Consider the following 23,241-nt stretch of genomic DNA (forward strand, 5'->3'; position numbering starts at 1 on the left):
TTTTATGAATTTTATCAACGCGGTGGAACCTCTATAGCAAAGGGGGGAGCGCACTGAGGATTATAGTCACCGCTAAAAGGAAATAGCAAAATGTGATTAACAAAATTATATCAGAAAATATATTTTCAGACGACCTCCCTCTCTTTTTTTTATTATTGTGTGTTTTTCTATGTCTTTTCGGAGAGAAGCATGTCCTTCGAGACAAATTAATTTCATCCTCACCTGGAATTACAATGGAAAATGTAGGCATGATCGATTATTTTCCGGGAATCACAATTAAGATCCAATGTTGGTGAATGGACTACTAGACATCCGGTAAAGCTACCTTTTGAACACTTTTTAATGAACAAAATCTGATTAATGTTCTCCTGTTTGCATAACTTCAAAAGCTTGAAAACGGATTTCCACTGCCTCATTCGAGTGGATAGATAAACACGACTCTCGCAATTTAGGATGGAAGTTAATTATTAATTGAGTGCTGATTTTCGTATTTTTCTAACAATTATTTTTGACCATATGACACATACAATTTTGGTGTAGTTATTTAATATTTTCAAGAGACCAGCGCAGCCGCGTGTGAACTCCAGTCTATGGGCTTTTATTGTGATGTGGCATAGTGTAGGGCCATTTGTACTCAATTTATATTGGAATTATTGTATTGGCAACAATTAATGTGCTACAATATTATTTTTCCCCTTGTTTAATTTCAAAGAAACATGGTGACGGGCCTGACGACCGCATCTAAAAATGGATCATCATCTTATTGCCCTTTGAATACAACCAGCGACACGCAGGTAAGTCGTTCCTTCATTTTGTTTCTGTTTAGTGCTGCAACATTGCCTAATGAAACGCGCACGTGAACAGGTCTCGCTCTTTGCGCCTCGACCACCGTAACTACCCTCCCATTTTGTGTCTATCTTGTCCGTTTCCCCCCCATAAATGAAGTCATCTAGCAGCAATAGAAAATGGAAGTGTGTGAATTGGCCTAGACACACAATGACTGTGTGACTTGTTCCCGACATGAGCAACGCCACATGAATGCAAATGTCGACACACCAGCCGTACCATAATGCTCATGGTCAGCAAGCCTTCCTAACTTTAATGTGTATCGATATGGTTTTGCTTTGATAACATTGTCACATAGAGGCACATGTTTGCTGCCCAAAACCTCAGCAGTGGGAGGCTTATCGATATATAATCTCCCACAAAGAGCCTATAGACTAAACTCAAGGAATGCTACATGATATGGCACATTAAGAAACAGCCACAATAGTTAAATAATGGTCAAAAATACTACATTTCCCAGTAGTAAAGGTAATTATCGTTAACTATCAAGGGGAGTCAGTAATGGGTCTACAGTAATTAAGTTGCTTCCATAATTCATGATGCCTTGTCTTCGGAGGCCTATGCACGCTGACACCTAATTACAAAGGACGCTGTTGCTCACTGTCCTAGTGGACTGCCCTTCGAACCAGCATGCCTCAGTCCAGAGAGAGATGGGGAGAAAAGGTGGGGTAGGGTGGACGAACAAGAGGAGCGGTGGGGTGGACAAACATCTGACACTGAGCAGCCTGGGAGTAGGGCGAGATGGAGAGATCCTTGGGAAAGGAGGAGAGGTGAAGCAAAGCCCATTGTACAACGGAGGGCATCGATAAGACAATGGATAGACGGATATGTGTTGACATGGAGAGAAAGTGGAGGACGGTGTTGCGCCTTCCCTTTCGTTCCCTTTCTCACTCTTCCTCTCGTTCAGTGCTGCAGTGCTATTCTGAGAGAGCCTGCTCCAGCCCACTCACTGGCAGAGAGAGAGCGGGAGGGAGGTGGGAGCGAGTGGGGGGGGGGGGGGTCGGTGTAGCGCTAACACGCTGTGTGCCAGCATGTGCGCTGTCTCTTTAAGACCTGTGTGCTCGCGGTAGGGGCCAGGCATATGCAGATGCTCAGGCAGTGTACATGTTCGGAATTCTCTGTTCCATATGGAACCGAACAGACTCATAACATCTCCCTATTTGTAGCCAGGCCGAGTGGTGTGTCTGTCGAAACCGATGGGTCTGCCTAGAAAGCATCCCATTAGAGGTGATCAGCTGTTGTCAATACCTTCTTAATTGCTGCATCCAGGAAACGGAATGCAAATGGCCCCCAGGGCAGTGAGTGATTTTTAAAGGCACCCTTAACTTTTCAGCACAAGAGACTCCACTGTTAGGGCCTCCAACCCAGCTTTGCCTCCTTTTTTCCTCCTCCCATTTCGAAACGATACTCCCATTCCGGGCAACCCCCCACTCTGCTCACATCTGTGGCTTCTCCCCTCCTTTCTCTCCTCTCGAGGCCCAGTCTTCACTATGAGACCTACTCTTCTCCCCTGACACTCGTGTCTCGGTGTCAGTATTATCCATATGGTGTGTCTCATCATCATGTCCCATCTAGCAGTTTTTTTGTTGTCGAAGTCAAAACATGTCTATTCTCTCGAAGTTGATGTTAATGTAGTGTGATCTCGCAGGTCCTTACCTAACGAAGGGCTGTAGGAGACTGTAGTCCTCAGGAGTCTGTGACTGGGATATTCAAGGTCTGGTGTGAAAGGATGAGCTTTTCCGAATTGTATTATGTTATAGATTTGCTGACAGTATGATGATTAGAATAAATGAAATCGTTGCTTTTAAATGAATGCAATAATGCAACGTGCGTTGTTATTTTTACACCGTGGATATCGCACAAACTGAAATATGAATCGATTTAGCCAAACAGAGTGAATGTATGCACTTGTTAATTACTGCTTATACCAGTTATTAGTCAACTGTTTATGTAGGAGTAATCATGCATGCTTGTTCAGTGTTGGTATTACCAGTGCTTTTGTACTCTGAGTGTACAAAACATTAAGGACACCTTCCTAATATTGAGTTTTACCCCCCCACTTTTGCCCTCAGAACAGCCTAATTTCGTCTGGGCATGGACTCTACAAGGTGTCGAAAGCGTTCCACAGGGATGCTGGCCCATGTTGACTCCAATGCTTCCCAAAGTTGTGTCAAATTGTCTGGACGTCCAAATGGTGGACCATTTTTGATACACACGGGAAAACTGTTGATCATGAAAAACCCAGCAGCGCCTGGCACCTACTACCATACCCCTTTCAAAGGCACTTAAATATTTTGTCTTGCCCATTCACCCTCTGAATGTCACACATACACAATCCATGTCTCAAGACTTAAAAATCCTTCTTTAACCTGTCTCCTCCCCTTCATCTACACTGATTTTAAAGTGGATTTGACAAGTGACATCAATAAGGGATCATAGCTTTCACCTGGATTCACCAGGTCAGTCTATGTCATGGAAAGAGCAGGTGTCCTTAATGTTTTGTACACTCAGTTTATGTCTTGTACCTAAACTCTCCTAGAATAGAAACACGATGGCTAAACTGTGGAATGAAGAAAAGGTCATCCATTGATCAGCTCGATGTCTTCTTCTTTTTGCAGTGTCAATTTAGAATAAGTAAAGACGTAGAAGAAGTTTGAAAAAAAAAAAAAGCTAAGAACTGAAAGAACCTCAAACCTGGATTACGTCATCATCACTGTCTTGGCCAGGTGGAACAACTAAGGGGACGTTCTCCCCTGCTTTAGAACCAGAGGCTGTTTGCTAATTACAACGGACTTTCTACATCCCTTTTTTATTTTCTTTATTTTTTTGGGGGGGGGATTTCTGACCTTTATTTACACTGACTGTTTTTCTTTCTTCCCCTGTTTCGTTTCGAGCGAGACCAAAACCGGTGCCATACAAACTGTGCAAGAAAAATGAAGAAAGAACGACAACAACGAAACTACCAAAGCCACGTTTATCATTCGTACCTCATGTTTCACTTAGTGTTATCTTGAGTTCACACAGCGTTCAGATTCAATATCAAAATAGTCATTTTTCATTAGTCTCCCTAACACATAAAATGCACATTTCATATCCTTATTACATCAAAATAGCATTGAAGCTCAAAGCGTACATAAAGTTATAACATTCTATCAATCAAAAAGTAGTTAGAACCACATTGTGGAGAGTTAGCCTAATGCCTGTAGTTAAATGTACATTTATTGTCCTGACGAAAAATGAAAAAAATCGTTCAGATTTGGATGAATAGTGCATTATTGGTTCGTTCAACTAATCTTTAATGGTGACCTGTATTTGTTTGTAGTACATTAGTTGGAGAATGGTAAGCAGTGATAACTCACAAACTTGCTCAGGCTCTGAAAGCTCGGCCCCAGATCGATCAATCGAACTAGGCTTTGACTGACTGAAGGGCAAGACAAGTCACATATAACGTGATACATTGACCTTGCTGCTATTCTGTCGCTACTTTGCTTGTCTCCCTCAATATATACCTCACATTGTTTCAATTTTTCTCTATCAGCATCTCTCCAGCATTCTCCCATACAGCACGTTGGCACACCACATTTAACAATCTGAAAAGCCCCCGTTTCCTTTTAACCCGAATGATATTCAAACCCTTGTTCTTCTTTTCTTCCTCTCAAAACATGCAACACAGCCCCTCAGCGTATTGATGTTGTCTGTCAAAGGAGATCCACTTTAACACATAAGCCATGTTATACCAGCCATACTATGACCCAACATTTTAGAACTACCATCTTACTATGTTTAAGATTTCTTTGCATCAACAACATCTCATATAGTAACTTTCAAATATAGGCGCGCTCATACATTCAGGGATACAGTGAAGAGCTTATATGACACTAGGATACCATTTCCTAAAAAAAAATTCTGAAGAAAAAAGCTTAGAAAGCTATTCATATTAGATTGTTCTACTTTTCTCGTTTAGGTCACAATTACCATGTATCTGTAGTCATCAGCCCAGGTTAGGTTAGGCTGGAAAGTGACCATATCATAGTGTACGTTTCCTTCACATATTCTGCATTGAACGAATGAATCCAGACATTTTCATGTCTGTTCTGTGGGCGGAGCCGCGCTGTCCTGCCAGAACCGGGCCCAAGCCCACCTTCGTTCTATTCTGTTGGGCCGAGTTAAACTCAGAGCAGAGACACTCCCGCAAGGGGATCAAACGCACATAGATCCTTAGCCTCCTTTCGTCCCTCCACCTCCCATCACCAGTCCCTCCTTCCCTCTCTCACCTTTTCCTAATTCACCAACAAACAGAAATTACTATCTCCGACTGCCTTTATTCATTTTGTCCATCACTCGCTGTGTTATATCTTAGTTTTTCCTTTCTCACTAAGTTAGGTGTAAATTGTGTGGTCCCAGTTTGTCTCAACTATATATGCTGCTTGGTACATTTCTTCAGTACCCATTTTCACCGGACCTTGTGACAAGCTTTTGCGATTGGTCCTTTTCTCATAGCGCAAACCTTTTTTAGGCTTTCAACCACTGTATTTAAGTCGGAATTTAGAATCCAACGTCTCTCTGAATGATATTTTCTCAATTGACCACCCCACCTCTATTTCCTTTCTCTCAATATTCAAAGAGTTGATCTGTGAACAAATAGAAAGCTCCATGCAGAAGAAATGACACTATCAAGCTAATACTGATAATAGACCAATCTGTTTTAGCACATGTATGGACATTATGAATTAGAGACACCTAAAGCTGCCAACACCATTGTTTACAATTCACACAAAGTTTTACATTAAGGTTTGCGGGTCAAATACCTACAACGGGAAACTGAAGTGCTAATTCCAAGTGAAAATATACAATTAAGCATAGGTGAAAAGTACTCAAATAAAGAAAATGAAGTTTACATACAACCCTTAATGTTTACAGACTACACTTGCCCTTCGAATAGGATTTGCTTGCTACCTTATTCATAACTTTGTGGGATAGTTCAAAAGACTCCGAAGGGTACGAAACGTTTACACATTGGTTTTGTTTACAAGATAATACTGCTTCTCATAAAGAAAGACAACCCACACTTGCCGTTTGAGTGAGGTCTGCACAGTAGAGACCACAGACATTATCATTACTCTTACCATTCCATAAAATAACACTTTATTGACTGATGTTTACAATATATACATTTTCCAGCATCCTCGTCATCTATTTTGTTTTTGTGTGCTAAGTTGAAGTTGTCGAGACAAACTTCAAATTGTCCTTTCACAAGTATAGCCATAATATAGGCCAGTACATGCTAAGGTCTAGAACGTAGAAATATAGGAATATATAAAACCTCAACATTTACATAAGCTGCTTACGAACGAGAAAAGATTTGTATTGAGAGCTTGAGAAATATGTTTACATAAATACATATAAGTTACACGCCACACGCATTGCTTGAACAAACAAAAAAAAAAACTTTTCAACAACGTAAAAACACCCACACTAGTGTGTGTTCTGTATACGGAAGCACTAACAAAGGATTAGTTCATCGTATTCCAATTGAAACCTTGAGTAGAAGCTTTTTATATTGTTAGACTTACACGCCAGTGAAATTCAAAGAAGACACTTTCCCTCTTGGAAGAGGACCTTGATATTTGAACACCCGGCGGGCCTTTAAAAAAAAAAAAAATGAGGCCAAGAACCTACAGAAGGATGCTCAGCAACTCCCTCATCTTTTTCCTTGTGTCCGGCCTCGTCCTTTCCGCCGTCACCATCACCACAGAGCGCCGCTCATCCAACGGCGGCCCCAGCGGCGCCACCCTGTTCCTCCTCACCGGCTTTGGGAACAAACCGATGCCGCCGCCCCCGGGGGGAGCGAAGGTGGCGCCTAAAGCGGCTGAGATGGAGGACGCTCACGACGGCGAGCCGAAAGTACCCGAAACGCTCCCCAAGCCCCTCCCCCAGATCAAGCTCCCTCAGAACATGACGGCAGCTGACGCCCTCAAGCCCCCTCTGGGTGCTGCCCAGGTGGCTCCACCCCCCCGGCGCCTGGTGGATGTGGACGTGTGTCGGGCCTACTACGATGTCATGGGCCAGTTAGACAGCACTTTCAACTGCTCCAAGGGCACCTACATCTACTGCTGCGGCACCTGCCACTACCGCTACTGTTGTGACCACCAGCGTAGCCGCCTGGACCAGGAGTCGTGCAACAACTACATCTCGCCCGGGTGGCTCGACACACCGCAGACGAACCCCCCGCTGTCGGGGAACCGGGGTGACCCAGACTCGGAGCAGCTGCAGCAGCAGAGCAACAGCACGGCGTACGTGATCGGAGGGGTGATCTCCTTCACCCTAGTGGTGGCAGTGGGCATCAAGGTGGCCTTCCACAAGATATCCCGACGACCTCGGAACAGAGACATCAACATGCCCAGGTGAGAAAAGAATGGAGAATTGTCTTTGAGCAGACGATCAGTAAGCACTGTCGGAAAAATGGCCGTATGGGTGTAGGTGGGTCTGTCAGTGGGTTTTAGTCTTTTAAATTCATTGAGGTCACAAGCCACAGGGGTGATGAAACTGAACCACAATCAATGAACAAGTAGCACATTTTACATTGGTGGCCAGCTAAGTCGAATGCTCTACTTTTTGAACGGAAAGTAGTTTGTTCTACTCTCTTGCCCTTGTCCATGATTTTTCCGCTCCCCTCCTCTTCTCTCCTCCTCCTACCAGAGCCCTGGTGGACATCCTACGCAGCCAGGCCAGCCCAGTCCAACAGGGGGAGAGGAATGACAGCAGCGTCCTGACCAACACCACCGTAGGAGACGGCCTCGGTCGCCCCCCCAAGAACCTCTACACCCCGGTGCTCCAGAGCAAAGACAACCGCAGTGAGTGACGCAACAGAACGCATTTGGACAACACTGTAATAACAATGTCGTAACACTGTTAGTGGAAGAACCGCTAACGCTGTTATTACATTGTAATAACACAGTAATAGCCTGTTTTCAGATGTACACGAACCCTTACAGTGATGATCGCGGGACGGCGGTGACGGACGCAGTAGCCTGGTAACGCTGACTGTATGGAGTCGCGCTCAACAATGCTTGCACTCTGAACACACTCACGTAATCCCACCGCTCACACTCCACCACACACGCAAACAATGCTCATGCTTCACGCGTACACGCACGAGTGGCTGTACCGTCAGTGTTCGCTGTGCTCTCTTGCAGTTGGCAACTTGCACCACAATTTTATCCAGGTGTCTGGTTCCAGTCCCAAACACTCGGCTGCTAAGGGTAAGCCTAACGAGCTGACACAGGCGGCGAGTGTGTGAGTTGGCCTGGTGACCCGTCTGTCTGGTGTTGTACATGTACCGCCGGGTGTTTTTTTTCCCCTCAGCGCAGTCGCTGTTTCCTTAACACTGTCGCTGTTTCAGTGCTCCCACTCACTCTGTGTGTGTGTGTGTGTGCGTCTCCCTCGTAAGTGTCTCAGTATGCGCTACGTACTGTATCTGTTTGTGGTGTAAGTGTGCTTACTTACACTATGGGCCTTGGCTTGAGTGAAGTCAGCGACCCGAAGCCTGCACGTGTTACTCCACAGTGGTCAATGTCTCCCGTGTGCTCCCTCAGTGGTTATAAAGATATTCTTGGCTGTTATTGCCCGTTATTGTACATGGTCAATGGCCAAAGTGTCAGACAATCATCTTGGCTTGTTATATATGTTACCTCATACTAGTCGCCTTAGAATGACTTGAAAATGTACAAATTACAAATGGCTGCAATTCTCTAAGACTAGTAATTTGTGAGGAGTTGGCACGTTTTGTCAATGTATATGTACCATTAAGGTCATTTTAAATACATGTTGGCCCATTATAAATGTAGCTACCCACCATATAGGTGTTAGGTCCTTGTAAATGTATATGTGTGTGTGTGTGTGTGTGTGTGTATATTAGGTCTTTATAAATGTAATCATACTGTATATATTATGTTAATAAACATGTAAGGTCATTCTAAATGTATCCCTGTGTGTTAGGGCCCTAATTAATGCTCCCGTGCGTGTCGGGTCTTTGAAAATGTCTTCCTGTCTTCCTCTTCCTCCTCCAGAGCGCGTGCCCCGCATGAACAACGCCCAGCTGGCCTCCACGGGGACCCTCCTCACCGGCAAGCACAACAGCTCCGGCCTGCACCCGCAACCCCCTTTCTCGCACTCCTTCCACAACCTGGCCCAGCTTCCCCCCTCCTACGAGGCGGCCATGAAACCTGAGATCAGCCGCTCCAGCTCCCTGAAGAGGCTCGGTGAGGAGGGGGGTGGTGGGGGGGTGGGGCGGAGTGAGGGCTGGGTGTCTGGGTGGCAGCCGCTGCTGGGAGGGGGTTGTTAGAGAGAGAGCTCCAGAGATATGTGTGTGGAAGAAGCAATAACAGGCGAGAAGCACAGCGGCCGACGGTGTGTGTGTGTGTCAGACGTATTCTCTTTTGTTGTGCCTTTAATGTAGGCTGTTATAGTCTATATGATGGGCGTTGATAAAGGCCTGTTTGTCTAGAGTGGGTGCCCCGGAAAACGATGTAATAGGGAGGATGTATAGGGGGATTGTAGAATAAACAGAGAGAGAGGAACCAACGGTTGGCTAATGGCCACATTTCAGTTTGCTGTCAGGGAGCTCAGTCCAGGGAAAGTCTTTAAAGATTAAAGACTTCTTAGGACGAGAAATGTTGGAACACTTTCTTTCACCTAATAATGAATGAATTTCACTAAATGTTATTTCTACATTTGTTTCTTTCATCGTCTTTCTTTAAAAACTTAACCCCCCCCCCCCCCCAAAAAAAACACAGAGAAAGATCTGGAGGACTACTCTGGCTACTACTCATCGAAGCGACGACCTAACAACGCTCCTCTGTCGTTCCACTCCTCCCAGCACCATCTCTACTGGGGCGGTGACTACACTCTCGGAGCCAAAGGTACCCTCCACTCCTCCCGGACACATATTCACGTGCCACCATCCACCCCCAATCCCTACCCTCTGCCAGCCCAGTCGTCGGGGTACCAGGCTGCCTTCGACAAGGCCCCGCGGAGGGTTATGTCCCAGGACCAGCTCCTAGCGCTTGGCGAGGGCAACACCCTCTCCAGACTCTCCAAGAACCAGCAGCACCAGTACTACAAGGCTATGACCACCAGCAAGAGCTCCACCTCACAGACGCTTCGCAAGTCCCACGAGAGACTCCTAGTCTCTCCCGACCGTCTGGAGGAGAGGATGGTGGGCATGGGCATGTCAGGGGTAGGCGGTATGGTGGGTATGAGTGGGATGGGGGAATTTGGGGGGATGGGGTTCCCGACAATGGGATGCCTCAGCCACAAGGCCCAATCACAGCAGAACGTCTGCGTCACACCCTCGCTGGACCGCCATCACATGATCAAGATGAACTCCCACCCCACATCGGGCCACGAGCTGGAGATGAGTGTGGCGGGCCACCCGGTAGGAAGCTGGGGGGACCCTCATGGGCAAGGGAGCGGGGCGGGGACCATCGGGGGCCACAACGTGCGGAGGATGGCATTCGCCACCAAGAGGCAGAACACCATCGAACAGCTCCAATATATCCCCGGTGGCGGAGGAGGGGGCCAGACATTGAGGACGGCTAGTAAGAACGAGGTGACTGTGTGAGAGAGTAAAGCCAACGGTGAAGGAGAGATGAAGGTCGTGTTGAGAATGTTCAAGCTGAAAGTGTTCACACAGAAAGGAAAGGGAGAGGAAGAGAAGGTCAATTGGGGCATGATGGAACGATAGATGAATAGGAGAAGAAACAAGAGAGACATGGGCAAGCTGATGAGAGAGAAGGATATGACAGGGATACTACGTCCCAACAAGAATGAAAGACGTGAGAGAAGAGTGGATGCCATTGTTACCTGTTGCCAGGAAACACAGAAAAGGGCAATGATAGAAAGAAACCATTGAGAAAATGGAATTATTAGAGGGAATTTTGAATGAAGCCTATTGATTTGATTCATGTTATTGTGAGTCTTGGGAAAGAGAATATTCAACCATATTGTTGAGGAGGAAGAGAGAAAAAGGGCCATGTATAGAGCAAAAAAGGAACAATTTCAAAAAGTTTTTCGTGCAATTGAAACATTATTCGAGGACATGATGACTTTTACTAATGGATTAAATGAATAAATGGTTATTGAGTTTCTTGTTGCTCTGACAGAGAGAACGAAACTGTCTTTGAATCTGAACAGACACTGAGATGTCAATGGAATGCAGAACAATGTGATGGTGGTTTGACTTTTGTAAAAAAAAAAAAAAATACAAGACTGTAAATTGTTGGTTTTTGTAAAGGAATAAAGCCCTGTTAGACAGTATGTGTATTCTGGGGGGGTATCACACAGCTATAGCCTGATGACTTAATGGCTGACACTGAGTGGACATTTGAGTTGCCCATTGTCACTTTCCTAATTTTTGATTGGACGACTTGAAAATAGACACATTTTGGAGTATTGTTGCTAGCTACCACAATCTCACACTACAGCCATAGCTTAGTCTGCAGACGTTTTGTACAAGGTCATGTAAGGGTTGAACCTCTTGATTATGGCTGGATTTCTTCAGTTATTATTAGCATGATTTGACACAAATATAACTTTGCTGCATGACCTTTGCACCCTCGCCTGATTGGCTGGCTGGTCGATGTGATGGCTGTCATTCCCATAGAGACCCAAGTCTCAAATGAGGTCAGTTTCCAAACTGTGGAGCTGATTCCAGTTATGTTTATAGTCACACAGAAATGCTTTGACACTGTTATTCGATACACAATGTCAGTTGTGTTTTTAAGGAGTTAAAGACCAGCTGAAAGAAAAAACCTAAACAAAATTGTTGACCACATGAGATGAGAATGAAAGCTCAGCGAAGATGTGTTAATTTTGAGGGACACTGTCATACAGAGGATTTACCTCTTGGCTAATGCAAGTGCTTTGTTTAGCCATACCTGCCCATTGGTCTGTCCCTTAAAACAATCCCCAAAACCAGCCAAGCTCCATTGATAATCCTTTCTGAGCTGTTTACCAAGATTGTGAGGTAAAACATTGATTTGTTAGTAGTTAATATACCAATCACTACTCCGACTTCTCTGAATTCCACATGACTGTTTCTGAAACTCAAGCCGTTCACAATATTTGGAGGAAGGTGGGAAAGGGAGAACAGAAGACAATGGACACTTAACACCAAGGGCTATTCTGAAAACTCTTTATGTGTGTCTGTGGTCTACTATGTTGGCTTTTTCTGTGTCAATATTGGGGAAAGTTTGTGCAACGCTGCAGAAATGACTGACACATTTTGTAAGTGTGAAGAAAACAGAGTCAATGCTGCAAAGCTACTTTGTGCCCCCGTGAGGTTGACATTGAGTGTGACAAAAAGCCATCATATTATTGTTTTTTTACATTGCAGGGGTGGAGGTGGACCTAATGTCGTATTTTGTACATTTACAAAAGTTTATTTTTTTGTGGGTTTTTGACGGATTATAAAATGGAAGATGTGGTCATTTTTGGCCAATTTTGAAAGGGTTGAACTCAACTTTGACTGAAGGGATAATGAGACCATAGTATTTACAAAATCTTTGTATAGTATTTCGGCTCTCCCCTTTAACTGTGACTGGATAAAGACAAAAATGTATTACTTTCAACCAGACAATGTTTTTAAAACTCTATGATATGTGTTTGTGTTTATGGTCATGATTACTATAGATTTACTCTGATTATTATTATCATCATCATGATTATTAGTTCCCCTATTTTTATTCTCTGTGAAGCTCAATGTTTCCTGGATTTTGAATATTCATCTTTCTAGTGGATTTTAACCTTTGTATTCTTGATAAAAAAAAAAAGCAGATGCAATCAAAGTGAAAAGACAAACCGCATGAAGATGTCAAAGCCAGTGTTTGCGATGTCATAGTGCTGACTTATGATGTCATGGCGTGTATGTGTAATGTACATGCGTCTGTATTTGTGTGCCCGTGTGTGTATTTTTATTTATTTTCAGGAATGCTGAATCTCACATTTGATCTGACTTGGGATATTACAAGTAAGACAATTGTGTTTCTCAGAGAATCCACAAACTATTTCAAACCCAAAGCTATGATATTATTATTCACATTGGCTTTTTGGATTCAAAAGCCTAGTATCAGAAAGGACATCAATCAAAGCTGTCCTTGTAAAGTGACATTCACCAAAGCAAATGTAACAAAATCTACTTTTCTCACATTTCAAGGTGTAGAGCAAAAGCTATACAATTCCATTGTTGCCATTTTTTTGTGAAGATTTGTGCATTTCGTTATAAGATTACATTTATGTGACCGGAATCTCACTCTTTTCAAGAACTTTACTATTTATTGTAAAGAATGAGGATTTTGCTAGAATAGTTTGGAGAATGCATTGTGACTTGCCTTGTTGTCTAACATGATTATGGATCACCAATTATAGGACTAGAATGGCCCAATGATTTTTACAGTAAGAACTTCAGATTCCATAATTGGAATCTTGTTAAACTAAAACGAAGAGAGGCAAAATATATTTATGTCACACGAAGATTCAGTTATTTTAAATGTATGTTTTTATTGTACTTTTGGAGGTATACTGATGTTGTGATTATGTTTTTGTTGAGTACGCCCTCATTAATCTGTGTGCCTGTAAATGTACTGTTGATTAATGTGTGTGTGTATGCGTGTGTGCCTGCATGCGTGTGTGTGGTCTGAGGAAATGATTCCAGAAGGTGTGTGTGTGGGTGGGTGGAGGTAAGAGGGAAGTTGTGGTATAAAATGGTTGTTTTGGTGTGTGGCTCGTGGGGTGACATTTAGTGGCGTGAGGTTTTCTAGATAGAAGGAAGTGTAAGTAAACATGAGATAGCTTTATTGGCCCCTAATTGTATTGCGGGAAGATGAGGCAGGGGTGTACTGTATTACCTCAGAAAAATGTATAGGGATTAATCTAATAGATAAACCCCATGTCTGTTTCCAAGAATATAAAGTGAAGATCTCACAAGCGTGCAACCCTTATTTTGGTTATTGGTGAATTCTCGCATTTGTAGAATCATACTGTTCAATTGATAATAACAATTAAAAAAATCCCAACAATTACAAATTTTTTCTTCCACTGGGTTATTGGTGTTCATCAGATCAACACAAATGATGATTGTGATTATTCTATGTAAATCACTTTGGCTCATTGTTTTATGGGTGGACTGACTGATCAATTATGGATAGGAAACAGACAAGAAAGACAGAAGATGCTGCAACTATGTGGCGGTGCTGAGCACTGTCATTTACATGTCCAAAATTTAGGTCAGTAATCACGGGAGAGAGAATGCATTTTCAACATAAATTTTATACATTTTATGTATCCATTGATTCTTAAATAATACAATTTATCAAATGAATTGAGCAGCCAACAATTGACTTACCCCATCATAACCAAAAATACAAATGTTGTACTCTGTGGTTTGTATCAATGCCTTTTTTTTTTTTAAACAAGCATGTATTGCTTAAAAATATGTTGATTTCATGGACTGTAAAAGTTTGCACCCATATCTCCATGAATTTGACAGTGGTAACATTTCTCCAGCCCCATCCCTCATTATTATAGCAAATCAAGTGGCGGGGCTGCCATTTGGATGAAAAAATGTATTGTGCTTTTGAACTCACTTAGATAATACCTTTGATGATATAGTGGTAGCAATACATGGTTATAAAATCTACAGAAAATACAGAAATGCCAATGGTGGAGGTGTTGCCGTTTATATTAAGAACCACATTCCTGTAAAGCTTAGAGACGATCTCATGTTAAATACCTTTGAAGTAATATGGCTACAGGTTCCTCTGCCTCACCTAAAGTCTTTTCTTGTGGGAAGCTGCTATAGACCACCAAGTGCTAACAGTCAGTATCTGGATAATGTGTGAAATGCTTGATAATGTATGTGATATCAACAGAGAGGTATATTTTCTGGGTGATTTAAATATTGACTGGCTTTCATCAAGCTGCCCACTCAAGAAAAAGCTTCAAACTGTAACTAGTGCCTACAACCTGGTTCAGGTTGTCAGTCAACCTACCAGCGTAGTTACAAACAGCACCGGGATGATATCATCAACATGTATTGGTCAAATCTTTACTAATGCTGCAGAAATTTTATTTAAAGCAGTATCCAAATCCATCGGCTGTAGTGATCACAATATAGTAGCCATATCTAGGAAAACCAAAGTTCCAAAGACTGTGCCTAATATAGTGGTCATACAAGAACTATGTTTTGTAGTGATTCCTATGTTGTTGATGTAAAGAATATTTTTTGGCCTGTGGTGTGTAATGAGGTGCAATCAGATGCTGCACTTGACACATTAATGAAATTGCGTATTCCAGTTACTAATAAGCATGCACCCATGAAGAAAATGTCTGTAAAAACTGTAAAATCCCCGTGGATTGATGAGGAGAGGGGAGGCAAAAGGAATGGCAAATAAATCTGGCTGCACAACTGATTGGCAAACGTACTGCAAGTTGAGAAATCATGTGACTAAACTGAATAAAAAGAAGAAGAAACTAAACTATGGAACAAAGATAAATGACATGAAGAATGATAGTAAAAAGCTTTGGAGCACCTTAAATGAAATTTGGTGCAAAAAGGCAAACTCAGCTCCATCATTCATTGAATCAGATGGCTCATTCATCACAAAACCCACTGATATTGCCATTTACTTTAATTATTTTTTCAATGGCAAGATTAGCAAATTTAGGCATGACAGCAACAAACGCTGACACTAAACATACAATCATAACTAATCAAATTATGAAAGACAAGCATTGTGATTTTAAATTATGTAAAGTGATAGTGGATGAGGTGAAAAATGATTGTTGTCTATCAATAATGGCAACCCCTGACGTCTGACAACTTGGATGGAAAATGACTGAGGATAATAGTGGACGATATTGCCACTCTTATTTGTCATATCTTCAATCAAAGCCTACTAGAAAGTGTGTGCCCTCAGGCCTGGAGGGAAGCAAAAGTAATTTCACTACCCAAGAATAGTAAAGCCCCCTTTACTGGCTCAAATAGCCAACCAATCAGCCTGTTACCAACCCTTAGTAAACTTTTGGCAAAAATTGTGTTTGACCAGATACAATGCTATTTTACTGTAAACAAATTAACCAGAGACTTTCAGCACGCTTATAGGGAAGGACATTCAACAAGCATGGCACTTACACAAATGACTGATGATTGGCTGAGAGAAATTGATGATAAAAAGATTGTGGGAGCTTTTTTGTTAGACTTCAGTGTGGCTTTTGACATTATCGATTGTAGTCTGCTGATGGAAAAACCTATATGTTATGCAGTGGTGTAAAGTACTTAGGTAGTACATTAAAGTATTTTTACTTAAGTAGTTTTTTGGGGTATCTGTACTTTACTATTTATATTTTTGACAACTTTTACTTTTACTTCACTACATTCCTAAAGAAAATAAGGTACTTTTTTCTACATACATTTTCTCTGACACCCAAAAGTACTCGTTACTTTTCGACAGGAAAATTGTCAAATTCACACACTTATCAAGAGAGCATCCCTGGTCATCCCTAGTGCCGCTGATCTGGCGGACTCTAAACACAAATGCTTTGTTTGTAAATTACAGTGCATTCGAAAAGTATTCAGACCTCTTGACTTTGTGCACATTTTGTTACGTTACAGCCTTATCCTAAAATGGATTAAATAGTTTTTTCCCCTCATCAATCTACACACAATACCTCATAATGTCAAAGAAAAACAGGTTTTTATACATTTTTGCTTGTATAAAAAATGTAAAACTATCAAAATATCACATTTACACAAGTATTCAGACCCTCAAGTACTTTGTTGAAGAACCTTTGGCAGCGATTACAACCTCGAGTCTCCTTGGGTGTGACGCTACAAACTTGGCAGACCTGTATTTGGGGAGTTTCTCCCATTCTTCTCTGTAGATCCTCTCAAGCTCTGTCAGGTTGGATGGGGAGTGTTGCGGCACAGCTATTTTCAGGTATCTCCAGAGATGTTCGATCGAGTTCAAGTCTGTGCTCTGGCTGGGCCACTCAAGCACATTCAGAGACTTGTCCTGAAGCCACTCCTTCGTTGTCTTGTTGTAAGGTGAACCTTCGCCCCAGTCTGAGCTCCTGAGCGCTCTGGAGCAGGTTTTCAACAAGGATCTCTCTGTACACTGCTTTGTTTATCTTTCCCCTCCATCCTGACTAGTCTCCCTGCCTCTGAAAAACATCCCCACAGCAGGATGCTGCCACCACCATGCTTCACCGTAGGGATGGTGCCAGGTTTCCTCCAGACGTGACGCTTGGCATGCAGGACAATCTTGGTTTCATCAGACCAGAGAATCTTGTTTCTCATGTTTTTAAGAGTCTTTAGGTGCCTTTTGGCCAACTGCAAGTGGGCTGTCATGTGCCTTTAATTGAGGAGTGGCTTCCGTCTGGCCACTACCATAAAGGCCTGATTGCTGGATTGTTGCCGAGATGGTTGTCCTTCTGGACGGTTCTCCCATCTCCACAGAGGATCTCTGGACGTATGTCAGAGTGAGCATCCGTTTCTTGGTCACCTCCCTGACCAAGGCCCTTCTCCCCCGATTCTTTAGTTTGTGCAGGTGGCCAGCTCTAGGAAAAGTTTTGGTGGTTTCAATCTTCTTCCATTTAAGAATGATGGAGACGACTGTGTTCTTAGGGACCTTCAATGCTACAGACATTTTTGTTACCCTTCCAGAGATCTGTGCCTCGACACAATCCTGTCTCGGAACTCTACGTTCAATTCCTTCGACTTCCAGGCTTGGTTTTTGCTCTGACATGCACTGTCAACTGTTGGACATTAAATAGACATGTGTGTGCCTTTCAAAATCATGTCCAATCAATTGAATTTACCACAGGTGGACTCCAATCAAGTTTTAGAAACATCTCAAGGATGATCAATGGAAACAGGATGCACCTGAGCTAAATTTCAGGGTCTGAATACTTATGTAAATAAGGTATTTCAGTTTTTTATTTTTAAAACATTGTAAAAAATGCTAAAAACTGTTTTTGCTTTGTCATTATGGGATATTGTGTGTAGATTGATAAGGAAAATATTTTATTTAATCAATTTTAGTATAAGGCTGTAACGTAACAAAAAAATAAAGTCAAGTGGTTTGAATACTTTCCAAAGGCACTGTATGTGTTGTATGTGTTTTGAAATAAAATGTGCCATCTGCTTTGCTTAATATAAGGATTTTTTAATTATTTATACTTTTACTTTTGATACTTAAGTATATTTTAGCAGTTGCATTTACTTTTGATACTTAAGTATATTTAAAACCAAAAACCTTTAGACTTTTACTCCAAGTATGACATTTGAGTACTTTTTCCACCACTGTGTTTTAGCGACTTTTCAGATGCATTTTATACTTCAATTTCACTGTTTTCCCCTTGTCCCTGACCCAGACTTTTGAGATTTTACTGTTTTTCTATGAGAAACATGAATAATTACACATTATATAGTGTTCTCTACTAGAGACAGAGTCAATGAAATAAAATCCATATCAATATTTATTGTGAGTATGCCATTTATATTGTTTTTTACACAAAATATAACTGTCCTTTGGTAGTGGTGTCATTTCCACCGCTGAGGACAAATTCCTCATTAATAACGTTTTTTTCAAGAGAATGTTAACTTAGATACTATGGAAACGTATTGTGACACTGAAGCACATGGCTGTAGCGGACAGTTGTTCCAGATGTGAAGTTCAGGTTGAAGAAAAATGTAGGTAAATATTGCTTGTGTAGAAAATATTTTTATTGTCAGTCATTTCCAAACAGGCTATAATTTCTTTAATTTGTTGTATAATTATTATTTTTTTTTTTTACTGTTTCATGCATTTAGTGTAAACTATATGCTAGCTGTAATACTAGCCAAAGCATGCTAAGCAGCCTGTCAATTTTCTCCAAAAACTGTAGAAGCATCATTTCTATCACAAAGTTAACTGTGGTTGAAATGACAGAACATGGTGAAAATGACAAAATTCATTATCCCATTAGCTTTCATTTGTGTTTACTTTAGGCGAAGAGAAAAAAGAGAAAGGAGAAGTGAAATCTATCTCTGAGCTTACAAAGTGAGAACAAAGAAGCAAGAGAAGGCAATGGAAATGCAACCAATGGAATAGAAGACAGACTTTAAAGAGAACAGTTGCAACTAGATAACTTGCAGCCAGAGGCCAATATACCTGCCCCTAACTTACCTGCCCCTGATACACTGCATGATACCCCTTCCTCATCGTCTGCAACACGAATGAGAAGTTGAATACTTGCTGGAAGGGAAAAGGTTGGATGAGGTCACTCAAAAACATACAGATAACTTTGCATGACAAATGTCAAACTTGATAATGCTTTACGGAAAGCTAAATAATACCAAAAAAGTGTGATCGACTTGATGAAGAAAATGGAGAGACAAGATTCCCCAAAAACAAAACAGCAAATGAAGGGAACTCCAAAGAACTTTAAAAGCATTTTATTGTTTCAAAATGCCATCATTGCAGAGTTAAAGCAAAAGTATCAAAAAATGCACAGTGCTAAGGACAAACAAGTGGCTTCAAAAATGCTCAGAGGCAACATCCTGAGAAAGTGTGGCCTGGTCAAAGCCACAAACAGATCACTTGGATTTTCAGCAAATGAAAACAGGCCAACAAGTCCTCAATACTCCAGGAAAAATCAGTGTAACAGAATTAGCACAGCCAGAGAAGAGAAAATCACTCGATTCTGTGAACGTGATTTCAACAGTAGAGCAACAACAGAGGAAAAAGACACACTAACGAGGACCAAGAAGAAAATGCAGAAGCGCTTCTTGAATGACAGTATCACGAAATGATCAGCTGCAGCAACATTGAGAACCTTTGGAGTCTTTGTTGATGTGAAAACCTGAAGAAAGAGTGCATGTACAGAGAGTTCTCCCTTTGCCAAGCAAAAGAGCTTAAACATCTGACTTTGATGCTGGTGAGCAGACATGGTGGTTTGAGTGGAAAAACAAAGCTGAAAAGAGAGAGAAGAAAAACAAAGATGGAAACATGTAGAAGTTCACTGTACATTTGACAGTTAAAGAAAAGGTGTGTGGCACACTGCAGATTCTACTGGAGGACTTCTCGAAAGGATTGAAAGAGAATTTGTGGAAACACATGTAAAACATTCAACACCAATTCTCCAAACTGAGAGAATTTAAAGAGAATCTGGGGAAAGAGGAGATCATAGTACATATTGACTTTTCAGAGAACTACCTGCGTAAATCCACCAGTGAAATCAAACCAGTTCACTTTGGTGATTCTCACGAGCAGGTCACCATCTACACTTGTGTTGGATATACCACAAATTATACAGTTTCACTTTGCTCAATGAGCTCTTCTATGACCTCTCTGCTATCCGGGCCCATCTCTCAAAAACACTGTCCAACTTCCTTGAGTTCTGCCCATCGGCTACTCCTGTACATTTTGTGAGTGATGGGCCAACAACCCAGTATAGGTCTTACAATTATTTATACTATCTCTCCACCCTTCCCTTTGAAATGGGCTTCCAGAGAGTCACATAGAATTTCCTAGAAGCTGGACATAGAAAAGGCCCAGCTGATGGGGTAGGGACAGCTGTGAAATGAAGAGCAGATGGAAATTGTGGCACAAGGCAAGGACCTCCCAAATGGAAGAACTGTTCTTGAGGAACTGCCAAAAGATCAGTCAGCTATCAAGCTCTTATATATCTCAGAGGAGGAGATAGAGAGCATGGAGTCTCTCCTACCGGATCACCTGGAGACGATCCGCGAGACAATGATATACCCGGTAATAGTTCAGGGTTATTTTATGTCAAATCTCACATTTGTTAAACAAACATATTATCACTACACTATGTGTCATTAGACTATGCTATCATTATATATTTCGAACGCACACAACTTTGACAATTTCCTGTGTTTCCAGATGGTCACCGACAGTCCTCCAGAGAATACTCAGTTGCTTCTGTTCCCTTCCACATCACTGCAGCTGTTTCAGCCCAAAGACTGTGACTCTGGTTGGAAAAAGAGAGGCAGACTGCGATGGAAAAATCCAACACATCTCACAACGCCTTCCAGCCCATTGAAGATCTAAGTGAAGCATTGATCGGAAAGTGGTGTGTGGTGGAGTATGATCAGGACGTTTACCCTGGCATCGTGCAAGTCGGTCACGCAGAGAGTGGTGCTCCTGTGAAAACCATGAGTCGCGTTGGCCCCAATCGTTTTTTGGGGCCGATGAGAGACGACATTATATGGTACAGACCGCAGCATGTGCTTGGACTTGTCCCTGAGCCCCATCCAGTGACCAAAAGGCACATGGAGCTGGATGCCTTGGTCTGGGAGGAACTTAGCTCTCTTTCTAAGCCTTAGGTACCCTTGGAAACTCACTATACAATGTATACAAAGCAGGACATAAAGGTACTGTTTATGTAAATATATGTAAATCATACATTAATTAAAACATGTACAGCTGTCAGCTTTAACTCTTCCCTCAATAAATACAGTTGAAGTCGGAAGTTTACATACACTTAGGTTGGAGTATTTAAAACTTGTTTTTCAACCACTCCACACATTTCTTGTTAACAAACTATAGTTTTGGCAAGTCGGTTAGGAACCCTACTTGTGCATGACGCAAGTCATTTTTCCAAGAATTGTTTACAGACAGATTATTTCACTTATAATTCACTGTATTAAAATTCCAGTGGGTCAGAAGTCTACATACGCTAAGATGACTGTGTCTTTAAACAGCTTGTAAAATTCCAGAAAACGATGTCATGGCTTTAGAAGCTTCTGATAGACTAATTGACATCATTTGAGTCAATTGGAGGTGTACCTGTGGATGTATTTCATGGCCTACCTTCAAACTCAGTGCTTGACATTATGGGAAAATCAAAAGAAATCAGCCAAGAACTCAGAGAAATAATTGTACACCTCCACAAGTCTGGTTCATCCTTGGGAGAAATTTCCGAACGCCTGAAGGTACCACGTTCATCTGTACAAACAATAGTACGCAAGTATAAACACCATGGGACCATGCAACCCTCATACCTCTCAGGAAGTAGACGTGTTCTGTCTCCTAGAGATGAATGTACTTTGGTGCGAAAAGTGCAAATCAATCCCAGAACAACAGCAAAGGACCTTATGAAGGAAACAGGTACAAAAGTATCTATATCGACAGTAAAATGAGTCCTATATCGACATAACCTGAAAGGCCGCTCAGCAAGGAAGAAGCCACTGCTCCAAAACCGCCATAAAAAAGCCAGTCTACGGTTTGCAACTGCACATGGGGACAAATATCGTACTTTTTGGAGAAATGTCCTCTGCTCTGATGAAACAAAAATAGAACTGTTTGGCCATAATGACCATCGTTATGTTTGGAGGAAAAAGGGGGAGGCTTGCAAGCCGAAGAACACCATCCCAACCGTGAAGGACGGGGTGGCAGCATCATGTTGTGGGGGTGCTTTGCTGCAGGAGGGACTGGATATACTGAAGCAACATCTCAAGACATCAGTCAGGAAGTTAAAGCTTGATCACAAATGGGTGTTCCAAATGGACAATGACCCCAAGCATACTTCCAAAGTTGTGGCAAAATGGCTTAAGGACAACAAAGTCAAGGTATTGGAGTGGCCATCACAAAGCCCTGACTTCAATCCCATAGAAAAGGTGTGGGCAGGATTGAAAAAGTGTGTGCGAGCAAGGTTGACTACAAACATGACTCAGTTACACCATCTCTGTCAGGAGGAATGGGCCAAAATTCACCCAACTTATTGTGGGAAGCTTGTAGAAGGCTACCCAAAACGTTTGACCCAAGTTAAACAGTTTAAAGGCAATGCTACCAAATACCAATTGAGTGTATGTAAACTTCTGACCCACTGGAAATGTGATGAAAGAAATAAAAGCTGAAATAAATCATTCTTTCTACATTTTACATTTATATTTTAGTCATTTTAGTCACATTTTAGTCACACTCTTATCCAGAGCGACTTACAGTAGTGAATGCATACATTTATATTTACATTTTTATTTATTTATTTTTTATTTTGGTATTTTTTTGTACTATTATTCTGACATTTCACATTCTTAAAATAATGTGGTTATCCTAACTGACCTAAGACAGTGCATTTTTACTTGGATTAAATGTCAGGAATTGTGAAAAACTGAGTTTAAATGTATTTGGCTAAGGTGTATGTAAACTTCAACTATAGGTGCTAGAAGACACCATTCTGTATACTTCTGGCCCTTCTTTGGACACTGTGTTAACAACCCTCCAGACGAGCTTCAATACCATACAACTCTCCTTCCGTGGCCTCCAACTGCTCTTAAATACAAGTACAACTAAATGCATTCTCTTCAACCGATCGCTGCCTGCACCTGCCCGC

At 41.8% G+C, this 23,241-nt stretch overlaps 1 protein-coding gene across 1 annotated transcript; it reads left to right on the plus strand.

The window, feature by feature from the left end:
- Nucleotides 1-13,948, plus strand: LOC106588449 (protein shisa-7). Its single transcript, XM_014177459.3, has 6 exons — nt 1-315; nt 713-794; nt 3,465-7,250; nt 7,546-7,700; nt 8,916-9,107; nt 9,642-13,948. Exons 3-6 carry the CDS (start codon nt 6,508-6,510, stop codon nt 10,466-10,468), a joined length of 1,917 nt encoding a protein of 638 aa, XP_014032934.1. The 5' UTR covers nt 1-315; nt 713-794; nt 3,465-6,507; the 3' UTR covers nt 10,469-13,948.
- Nucleotides 13,949-23,241: the final 9,293 nt, after the last annotated feature.

Source organism: Salmo salar, chromosome 27 (assembly GCF_965601325.2).
Source record: "Salmo salar chromosome 27, fSalSal1, whole genome shotgun sequence".
NCBI classification, from domain to species: Eukaryota; Metazoa; Chordata; class Actinopteri; order Salmoniformes; family Salmonidae; genus Salmo; species Salmo salar.